Below are 12167 nucleotides of genomic sequence, written 5' to 3' on the forward strand. Positions count from 1 at the left end.
AAATGACATTTTTTTTGTTTTTCCTTTGTCATCCCTGCCTCCCAACAGCAGCACGCGGTGCACTGAGAACAACAGCAACAGAGGGATCTCGACTGATCAAAGAAGTGTAAAATGTGGGATAAAAAACAAAAAGAGGGCTGAAAGTACTGTGCTTAAGTCATTCTATCAACCTAAACACCAGCTAGCACAAAGGAAAGCTTTTATACACACACACACACACACACACACACACACACACACACACACACACACACACACACACACACACACACACACACACACACGTAGTGAATGTGTGTATGTGTATGTTCAAGAGGCAGAAAAAAAGGACAAGACTAAATTCACACAGCCCAGACATTGAGAGGCACTTTGAAATATAAAATCAGTCAGGAATGGGATGTTTTATTTTGGCCCAAGATGACACATCTTGAAAGATTTTTTATATAAATACAGTTTTCTGGGCTAAAGTAGATTGTTTTCTCTTCTAGAAGTGCCAATCCCCTTCCACTCACCACAGGATGATCGAGACTGATGCCATAGGGAAAAAAGGGTGAAATCTGATGCATGTAAAAAAAAAAAAAAAAGAATCAAAATCAAAAACATAAATGAATAAAATATAAAATATATATATACACACACACACACACACACACACACATACACAGGGATATATATATACACACACACACACAGATATATACATACATACAGTGTAGATACACACACACACACACACATTTTTTTCCTCTCTTTTGTCCGTCTTTTTTTTTATCTTAGGCCCTGGAGAAATGCTTCACTCTGGTTCATATCTATCTCATCTGGAGTTTGCTCATTTACAAAAACAAAGCAAAACAAAACAAACAAAAAAACTAATTTGTTTTTCTTGAAACAGAAATTATTCATAAAACAAAGGCTTTATCATGAAAAAAACATATGGTTCACATTTTTGTGAATAATTTCAAAGTAGCCAGCAAAAGCTTATAAATGAATATTAATATAGAGTGAGAAAAATATTTGTACAGTATAGTAATCGCTAAAATAATCATCATCATCATTATATAGTGATGTCTATACATCAATAAATTCTTGTTTCAAAACAGTTTGATTACTATCTTTAAAATATTTAAGTCAGCTAATTGCTATTTTAACAATATAAATGAGTATATGCATAAATTAGTACATGTAACCAATTTTATCCACTCTTCATTCTTTTACATGTGGATTACTTGATAGGTTTTTGATTGAAAATAGATCAAGACAATCTAACTTTGTGGAGAAATTCAAATAGGATACACAAGACAACTTTCCAACACATTTCATTATTTTACCCCTCAATGAAAAATAGGTGTTTTCATCTTTGAGCTGAAGGTCATTAAATAAAGTCATTAAAGAGCAGGCCGTAGGATTTAGTGGCCAAAATGTTCTGTCACTTGTTGTTTTGATTAATCGATCTACCCATAAACAATGACAAACAAATGATGAAAAATGTCACCAGTCTCTCCAAGTCACTTGTCAACATTAGTTAGCTGTCGTTGGACAAAGTCCAAAAAAAAGGTCTGATCATGATGCCCCCTCTCTGTCCTGAGTGGCTGCCAATGCAGCTCTGGAAAACCACACCATGATTGTCGGTCTGACCAGCTGTGGGTACAAAGTAGCGAAACATGGGGTCACTCATTCACCTGCAGGCTGAGCAGCAATCTTCTGAAACAACCCCATACAAAACAACTCAACCTTTTCAGGGGAACCTCTGCAACTTTTATTGATGTCAAAAACTTTCTGATAATCTTGGCATCCATCTTCTAGAACAAACTTAGCCTGCACAGCACCAAGTGTCTTTTCCATGGTTCTTTTTCCAGTGTTCCTCCATGTTGCTGAAATTCTGTTTTTGACATCCATCGTCTCTCTCTTTGGGTTTCAAATCAACAAAAATCCCTGAGTGCCTTCAGGATGTATAAAATCCCCTGAGGTGTACAACTCCAGCTACTCATTGGCCTCCATTGCTCTATTTTATCAAGCCTCATTAACCATATAGCTATCATTTACTTGGTCTCCAGACCACCAAAAACCTCTTTAACCCAAACAATGCTCTGGAGATGCAAAAAAGGGGGCTATAAATGATACAGCTGATAAACTACTCAATTGGTAACAACATCAAAAATCAATGTAAGTTTCCAAAAAAAACAAAAACACTCAATCTCACTCCTACCAAAATCTATGAAACACCTCTTGTATTTGCAATCCTGTCAAATCCAAATAGCAAAACAACAGTCTAAAGGAGAAAAGGTTATCAGAGAGAAAACAGACACACAGCTTTTCAAAACAAAGTAAGATGCGCTCAACCTGAACGGCATTGTAATCGCACTACTACACCGCAACAGGGCATCCCACTATAGCAAAAACCTGGCAAAAAAAATAAAAATAATTTCAATGATGCCCAACAGAAGCCACAATACACAAGCTAAGCTGTCAGCCACAGTTAGCTTGGCCATGCTTTACAAGTTTTCATATCTCCATAGGGCACCACAAATCTTACTGTTACACTTGGCCAAGGTTCCAAGATTATTAGCAAACTATATCCAGCCAATAATTTAACGCCTTCCTAAATGTCTTGCAAAAACATGAATGTATGACATGGACAACCCCTGAAAACCCCACAAACCTACTGCTTTGGACAAGAGGAGGTGAAGTGCGTCACCAGAAGTCACCAGGTATAGGACCAACAGCAAAAGAGAACTTTGATTTGCTTACTTTTCATAGGTTACAAAAAGGGAAAAAAATAAATCAATATATACATACACACACATTGATCAGGCATAAAGTTATGATGAACTCATGAATATTGAACTGGTTGCCATTTTGCCGCTAAAATGGCCCTGACCTGTCGAGGCATGGTACTCTGACCCTATCGTCATCAGATCCTGAGGGTGAGGCATAATATCAAGCACCAAGATGTCATCAGCAACGTCTTGCTCCTTGAAATATTCCTAAACCATTTTCACTTAGTAGCATGCAATCTGTCGCTGAAAGAAACCACAGTCATCAGCTAAAACTGCAGATTGTACATGCCAAAGTTACATCCACATGTCTAAGACCCAATGTTTCACAGCAGAATTTTGCCCAAAGAATCATGCTGACTCTGCCAGCTTGCTTCCTTCCTATAGGTGATCCTGGTGCCATGCATTCCCCAGGTAAGGAATGGATAAGCACCCAGCCTATCACGTGACGCAAAAACAAAATGTGAATCATCAGATTGACTTGCATCCTTTCATTGTTCCCTGTGGCAGATCTGATGCTCATGTTCCCAGTCATTGGCACATTCACTGCCAGACAGAGGTCAGAATGGGCACCTTGACCGATATGTGGCTATGCAGCCCAACAAGCAACAAACCGCGATTATTTGAATTCTTATGCCTTTCTATCACAGCCAGCATGCACTTACTCAGCAATTTGAGCAACAATAGTTTGCCATTCGGATGAAACCACAAGGAGTGGCCCTCACCTCTCACCAGCATCAATGAGCCATGACCTCCCAGTTTCAGAAATACTCCAACCCAGTGGTACAGCCACCAAAATTTGGCCAACTTGCTCATTCCTTATGCATTTTTTTGCTTCTTCCACATCACCTATTAGGACAACATGTTCACTTGCTGCCCAATATATCCCAACCACAAAAACGTCTCATGATTCGTCAGACAGTTAGACAGTCCCTTCGCTGTCAGTGGCCATATTATGCCAGATAGGGGCATATATTCTAACTCGAAATGTGCTGGCACAAAATGAATATTTATCATTTGCCAGTCATCGTTCTTAAAGTCCTTTGGGAGAAATTTCCCTGTGCAGAAAACTTGCTGTGACCATCATGTTTAATTAAAATCAGTGTGTGTTGCATCGGTTCTATCTTACTGTAAAATCAGGTCAATGCAACTTGACACGGTCAATTTAGGAGTTTATGTTTATTATTATTAGGAAGATTATACACTAATGAAAACATAAATATAAATTTTGCGTTCACTTTTGAAAGTCTGCACAGCGGACCATAAATTTGATGCTGGACTAGGGCGATAAATAAAGCACTACACTTTGAATAATCTTCAGTAAAAAGCTTATAAATAGATATAGTGCACCCTTACTGTGTGTGATGAAGAAGCTGAGCTGTGACACAGCTGTCAGTCGGCTGCAAATAGAAGGCCAACACATCTCACAGGTGAAAATGATCTACTTTGACACTCCAGTCAGATGCAAATGGCGAAGAGGCTTAACTAATGTTTGAAGGAAATAGTGCCTTTGTGACCGAGGGCAAAGTCTCCTGCCCGATGGTGCAATGGATGAGGCACTTTCATTGGACATTCTTATATGATGATCAGAAACCCCCCTGTACTCCGTAAGATTTAAAGTATTGTTTTATTTCATGACAAAATTCCTACATGCATTATTCATCTTCAAGTCTTTTTTAATCTGACAACATTACCATGATTTTACGGCATATCATTCATGCAATATTTTTAGGATAATCAAATTGCAATCTCATCTATGATGCATTTTAAGCCGCAGCCAGAGGCAGCTCCTTAAAATTTAATAAAATGAAAGTTTAAATTCAATTTATCATGTTGAAAATTGAATTTCATGAAATGGAGGGGAAAAAAGTCAAATCGTTAAATTGTGAATATTAAAAATTCTTTTCCCACACTGGCCTGGTATTATTGCTATCTGAGCTTGAAAACTGACCTGTCCAGGATTTGGAAGCCTTGCTTAGCCCCGGGAAGCAGCAAAAAACATCCAAACCGACAAACGTCCAGTCAACACCAACTGATTTATCGCATAGACATTACTTTACAAGCAGTCAAATCAAAATAGTCTCTAATATGATGTACTGGTATCCATGATAACAACCGTTCATTTCGTGCTGCAGCGAAGAGCTTTAACGTTGCTAATTTGTTATCATAATTTACTCCCATAGATGAGCTTCACATTTTCCCCATTGCAAATGATGCCTGTGATTTCTTGCATGCCCGGGTGGATTCTTCTGCAAAACGGCATTTAATTGTCTTTCTGCCGAGCTGGGTGGTGACTGAATAATGATGTGAACATGAGCATTCTTGCTTGGAAATGGGCCAAGTCAACTTCACTTTTTTTAAGCTTTTAGGAGTTGGGCTTAATGTTATCTTTTTCTCATTATTTGCCATGACTTGCTTGGATTTCGGGGTACGACTGTGATCAACAGAACATGTTTAGTTTTGCTGCTCATTTTCCTACTTTCCCATCTTCGAGTGTAGATATCAATGTCCAGACTGTAATGTGACTGTTTAACTGTTCAACCATTCAACCATTCATCCATTCATCACTGCATGTCCTATGACTATCAGCTTCATTTGGCAGCATGTCATCACAGCCAGTGCTCGTTATCATCGAAGCACATGAAAGAAGAAAATATATGTTGCGTTAAAGACGGATGAGGAACATCCTGGAGTTTAGTTATAGACCGTGACGCATGAAAACTTTTTGTGATCAGCATGATCATTCATCTGCAACCCAAGCATTTGACCTGTTTTTTTTCATGTGGAAGTCACACATGTACATACAAACAAGGGAACATACACATTGAGGGCAGAGACCAAAGCACTAAATGGAGGTCTCAAGATGGATGAGGAGAACTTGAGTAAGAATGCAAGTGTGTGCAGTGTTGTGTGAATCGGGGGCTTTTAAAACAGAAAGCTACGCCTGGCCCTGTGAGAATGTGAGAAAAATCTGTTGTTTTCTGCAACAACATTGTAACCTTATCAGAGAAATTTAAAGTAGGGGAGAAACACCAAGGCATGGAAAGAGATGGAGGTCTACAGATATAAGTTTTGGACTAATTCCAGCACAGGGATTCACATTCCAGCGACCAGCAACCATTGGACCTGACAGGTTGAGGCCAATAAGCACTTTCAGAGAGAAAATATTTGCTTTGAGAAAGCTAATAGAGAAGTACAGAGAAGGCCAGAGGGAGCTGCATTGTGTTTTTGTAGACCAAGAAAAACCATATGACAAGTGCCAAGAATGGAACTCTGATACTGTATGAGGAAGTCTGGGGTGGCAGAGAAGTATGTTAGATGGGTGCAGGACATGTATGCTAGCTGTAAGACAGTGTTGAGGTGTGCTATAGGGGTAACAGAGAAGTTCAAAGTAGAGTTGGGACTCCATCAGGTATCAGCTCTGAGCCCCTTCTTGTTTGCAGTGGTGATAGACAGGCTGACAAATGAGGTTCAACAAGCTTTTCCATGGATCATGATGTTTGCAGATGACATTATGATCTGTAGTGAGAGCAGACAACAGGTTGAGGAAAATCTAGAAAGGTGGAGGTAAGATCTGGAAAGGAGAGGAATGAACGTTAGTTGTAGCAAGACAGAGTATATGTGTGTGAATGAGAGGACCCCAGGTGGAACGGTGAGGATACAGAGAGTGGAGATCAAGAAGTTGGAAGATTTTTTGTACTTGGGGTCAACAGTCCAAAGCAGCAGAGAGTGTGGAAAAGAGGTGAAGAGACGGAATCAAGCAGGTTGAAATGGGTGGAAAAAGTGTCAGTGGTACTATGTGATCGAAGACTATCAGCCAGAATAAAAGGAAAGGTGTACAAGACAGTGATGAGACCAGTGAAGTTGTATGGCCTAGAAGCAGTTACAATGATGAAAAGACAAGAGGCAGAGCTAAAGGTTGCAGAGATGAAGATGCTAAGGTTCTCTTTGGGAGTGACCAGGATGGATAGGATCAGAAATGAGTCTGTCAGAGGAACAGCACATGTTAGATGTTTTGGAGCAATGGTAAGAGAAGCCAGACTGAGATGGTTCGGTCATGTACAGAGGAGGGATAGTGAATATATTGATAGACGGATGCTGGAATTGGAGCTGTCAGGCAGGAGGTCTTGAGGAAGACCAAAGAGAAGATTTATGGATGTAGTGAGAGAGGATATGAAGGAAGTTGGTGTGAGAGAGGATATAGAGAATAGGTTTATATGAAGCAGGTTTATTTGCTGTGGCGACCCTTGAAGGGAAAAGCCGAAAGGAGAAGAAGAAGAAGAGGAGAGGAAAATCACTAGAAAGCCACATTGGGACCTTGATCTCCACTGAAACAAAGTTAGGGCTCCCACTGTGAGTCAAGTCAAGCCATGCAAGCCATGCCTGACTGACCCGTTTACATTCCAAGCTGCAGAGCACTTTATATAGACCTATACTGCTGCCGTGTGTGTATGGTCACATCAATGTTTGTATGGTTGTCACTTCAATACTTCCATGTGTGTGTGGACACTGTGTGGATACATATATATGGGTCTATATATATATATATATATATATATATATATATATATATATATGTGTGTGTGTGTAACAAGGTGGTAAATGGTGATTGTTAATTAGCCTAAGAGCCCTCTGAACTGTCTTCGAGTTCCTGTTTGTGGCACTTTGTGCATTTTTTATGTTGGATAGAAGGAGGGGAGACAATGTGATCCTGCTGCTCAAACTGACCTCCATGTATTCTTAAGTTTGTTTTGGCTTATTTTTCACATTAAGCCACATGTGTCAGGTCCGTCACTATGATTTATGCTCAAAGCCCATTCACCAGAAAGATGTTTCTCCCGGATGCAGATAGTGCTGCTTTGCAAAACAACCTTCCACTTGTAATGGGACCATTTTATTGGCTATATCCACTGTCATCAATTGATAAATGTATTTTGTACACAGCCATGTAATAAGCAAGATGCAGTGGAAAGGAGGTCATCATGGTAAAATAAACCCCCTAGTGTTCCCTTGAGCGGATGCTATATATTATACTTTTGTTGTGCAAATCACTGGGAAAGAGGGAAATAAATAAATAGCACCTGTGCAATGTAATGCAAGAGATTATACATTTGCTCCAATTGGAATCAGCTCTTGTGAGATTAAGGTAATGTGTGCGAGTGCTGCAATATTTATCATGCAAGTGGAAGGGTGGTAGCTGAACCAGTCATCTACATGTGTGCATTCTCTGCAGACTTCTCATAGTTTATTAAGTTGTTTTTGTACTCAGAACCCAGAGATAACCTCAGACCATTTTACAGATTAAATTGACCTTATCTAATTGTACTTTAGGAAGAACCAAAAAGGCCAGCACAAAATGACAGCAGAGCAATGCTTTAGTAAAATAATAGCAGCCGCACTCAGTTTGACTTTAACTAAACTTCCATATTTCATAGTTATATTAACATTTTTACACAGTACAAAATCACTCATGATCGGTTGCAAATAAAATTAATTTTTCATTTTATTAATTTTGATTAAGTTCAATTATTTTTTCTAATATCACAATTGCAATCTGGTTGGCAAGAAAAGAGCTTTTTTTTTCAATCAATATTTTTTTTGTTTTAAGAAAAGACAAAACTGAACTGTGATCATTTCAGAATCTTGAGAAATAAATGGTGAAGGATATGCTGCATAAGCAAGACACCTCTGCATGACGCTGACATTTACTTTGGAACTTTTACATACATTTCACCAGTGGCTTATATATATGTATATATTTATCTATTCATTCTTTCATAAGCCATACTGCTTATCCTGGGTGAGCGGGGTGGTACGCCATGGACCTGTCACCAGTTAATTACAGACCCACATATAGAGACAAATGACCATTCAACCTATCATTCTGACATCTGGGCAATTAAGGGTCTCAAATGAACCCAGATAAATATTTAGTATGAACCAAGGTCAAAAAAGAGTAAGTCAACTTGCACATCTATTGCATCTTCTGCCAGCTGATAGGAAAAATTCAATATTTTTCATTAGTTGCCAATGCCCCTTTTGATACCCCCATAAAATTTACTGTGGTTCCTTTTATTAGAGGCTTCACAAATATTGTTCAAAATAACATCAACCGGAGCATATTGGTCTCTAAAATAACCTTGGGCTTTTCTGATTTAATTTCATAAAAGGAGATCTGATCTTAATTGAACTTGCTGCAAGGGAAAGGAGCCTACTTGCCTTTGCATCTGGAGTCATTTAACGTTGCCTGGCAACAGTCACGACTCCACATCTGGTGATCTGCTACACTAAAAGATAAGATTTCATTATTGTGTCTATGAAAGTTGGGATTTGCCAAACAGGGAGGTGCAAAAGAGAATGCTTTGTGAGAATAAAACATATTATGTATCTAATTGGTCTTCTGAACTCTAGTCAATACTATTTGAGATGGTTATCCTCTCACTTGCCAGAGAATTTCAGTTTGTGACATCTCCACTGAGCTTTTATGACAAGGCAAAAGAATGTATGCCTTATACACACCCACATCTTTCATTCTCGGACTGAGCTTCATTTTTAGATCCCTTCTTCAGTGAAAAGGATGTAATAAATATAACCTGGAAGAAGACCGTGAAGCTGGAACATTGGGCGGGGCCTCTTCCTGTCCCTGAGAAGCCAAACCTGCTGTCTGACCTGACAGTTCAGCTTCCAGCGCTAAATCTGTGCTGGTTTTCTTTATGGAGGAGTGGGTTTATTATTTTTTTTAAACTCACTCATATGCTTAATTCAAGCTCATCCGTTAGATACAAACAAAGAAGCTGCACCAGCCGTCTCAGCTTTCCTCACTGCACAAACAGCCGTCGTTCAAGGTGGACATCCAAATAACAGGTAAGCAATGAGACTGCTCAAAGTGTGGGGAGGGCGAGTGCGTGTGTGTGTTTTTATGTCTGTTGAAGGCGGACAGACAGGCACATGACCAGGAAAAAAAAGGAAAAAAAGAAGGAGGTGATGCTAGAACTCACCATGTCGATGGATGACACGGGCCCGATGCTGTTGACATATATGCCCACATCGATGACTGTCGGTTTCACTGAAAGAGCCAGAAGGTAGCAGAGTGAGCAATGGTGACTGCCCTTCTCGTAGGTGGGACATCTGTTTATTTCACACAATTCATTATGTTCTATTTCTTTTTATACAACAGTTATACTGTGTATGTCTTCATTTGTACCATTGCCTGAGCAAAAAACAAAAACGAAAAAAAAAAAATCACCCTCATCATTCCAGAGTTTGTGTGGCTGCAGGGTCTGCTTTGAAAGATAATAATTGTAATCTGTAAATCTCAATGAAAAAATAAAAAATAAAAAAATGTAAATTTGCAAACAAGTAAACAAACAAACAAATAAAACCAATAAAACCATAAATAAATGCATTAAAAAAAATCAAAATTAGAGATAACCTATTTCCTGGTTTGACCATGATAAATCAACACATTAGAAAATATACATTTCAGAATCAGAAAAGGTACAATGCCATCCCGGAACAATTTCCATGTTACCATGGCAACTAATAGCACTGGCCCTCAAAACATCTCGAATTTCAGAGCATCGACATTTTGGCTGTCTCTATTAAGTGCAAATAAGAGCGTCTGTTCAATGGAACGGTTGTGTTTAATGACACCAAACTGAAATGTTATATATGGTACATGTTTCATTCAATTTAAAAAAGACCGAGCACACCTGATGACAAATTTGAATTGCTGAAGAAGAAAGATTGTGATTGTTGAACCATCAGTCACACCTGACATACGTTGAATGACAAGATGAACATCACATCATTGGCTGTGTTCGGTTTTAGCCACGCCAGCAGCAAATCTTTGGATGGAAATGTTGTTCCATGTCTGGCAAAAATAGCTTATTTCAGTGGATTACCATGGTGTTTCAGGCTGACATCTATCTAAAAGATTCCCTTCAAACCTTCAGTAAGGCAGACAACCGTGCGTATACACACACACACACACACACACACACACACACATCATTTCCACATTAAAATCATTAAAAGATGCCAAAAAATCAATCGACTTAAATATGAGGAATCTATTTGAATGTTGCCTTTTTTTTTCCACAAAAAAGTGACAACGCTACAATGAACCTGGTAGTCACTGAAATATGCTCGTAACTGGGATACTAGTGTCAAAAAAAAGAATGTTATTTAAAAAAAAATTAGAGAATAAAGCAACAACAACAACAGAAAACAAAAATCATCATCATCATCACTAGGATACATTTTATTAGTTGCAGCTTTCTTCTGAACTCCAAAAAGGACGGAGAAATCTAAATTAAAAATATGATTATTTTTATCTTAATTGGATGGTGCGGGGAGGGGGAGGGGGGGGGGGATTTTATAACATGTTTTTCATGATCAGGACCGCAAAACACCAAGGCCAATGATCCGGTGCAGTTATACATGGCAATTAGTGGTACAGAGAAAATGTTATACTTTTCTGAAAACAAACACAACAAAGTATTGATCTCAAAGAAAATGGCCCCAAAACAAACTAAATGATAAACTCATTTCAATGAGTTTCAATAATATTTTTCAGCATGTCTGTTGGATGTTCAGCCATACACGCCAAGAGACCAAATGGCCAAATAGGACTTTTGATTTACTCACCAGGTAAAGTGCAAAGTCATTGCACCAGCCATTAGAAAGTCTGCTGTCATTTTTTATCTGAAAGCCTCATATGCATTAAAGTGCTTAACATTTACATGGAAATAGCTGATTCACCTTTGAGGCCTGTCCACTTTACGGGAATGGCATCTCTAAAACTTATGATGTTATCTCATCTGTCTGACGGAGCTGAAGAATAAACTGTTTCTTTAACTCCTAAGACATGCCCCGACCTGAAGTGAGGCCGGCGAAATAATTTCATTTACAAAAACACTGACCTGATGATAGGACAAAAATCTTCAATTCCCTTACAAATAGTCAAAAGTGGACCCTATGCAGCCAGACTTAGGGTTTATAAGTTCATATAATATTCACACCCTTTCTCCCTCTCTTTCAGCTGCACTGTCAATACAGAAGATATGGAATAATGTACCCGGTTAACTCAGTTACTCAACTAACTGGATTGGGTTAATTTTGAAAATGCAGCCTATGCATTCATCTAGTAGTGGTTTGAGGGTTTAGCACAGTTTTTTAACACAATTGTACAGTTTAACTTAATCGAGTGACAATTGCATTCTCTAAATAATCAGATTTTATCACTTTGTGTATCACTGCCGGTATGTATGACCTTTTAAAATAATACATTCAGCTACTTGGCTCTACCTTGTATAACCAACCAGAGTTGTGAAATTGAAGCAACCTCAAAGGATTAAATTGCCCATTTGAGTGAATGACAGAATAAATGGT

General features: G+C 38.6%; 1 protein-coding gene across 1 annotated transcript in view; it reads right to left on the bottom strand.

Moving 5' to 3' along the window:
• The window catches only part of LOC147233345 (gamma-aminobutyric acid receptor subunit gamma-3-like), a 109639-nt gene that overhangs the window by 62298 nt on the left and 35174 nt on the right, over positions 1-12167 (bottom strand). Inside the window, exon 3 of the mRNA XM_086148045.1 lies at positions 9773-9840. Coding sequence (XP_086004171.1) covers positions 9773-9840 — 68 coding nt within the window. The remainder of the gene's footprint in view (positions 1-9772; positions 9841-12167) is intronic.

The sequence above is a fragment of the Fistularia commersonii genome, chromosome 6, assembly GCF_037954325.1.
Source record: "Fistularia commersonii isolate RoL2024-O1a breed Wild chromosome 6, RoL_Fcom_v1.0, whole genome shotgun sequence".
In the NCBI taxonomy this organism is placed as follows: Eukaryota; Metazoa; Chordata; class Actinopteri; order Syngnathiformes; family Fistulariidae; genus Fistularia; species Fistularia commersonii.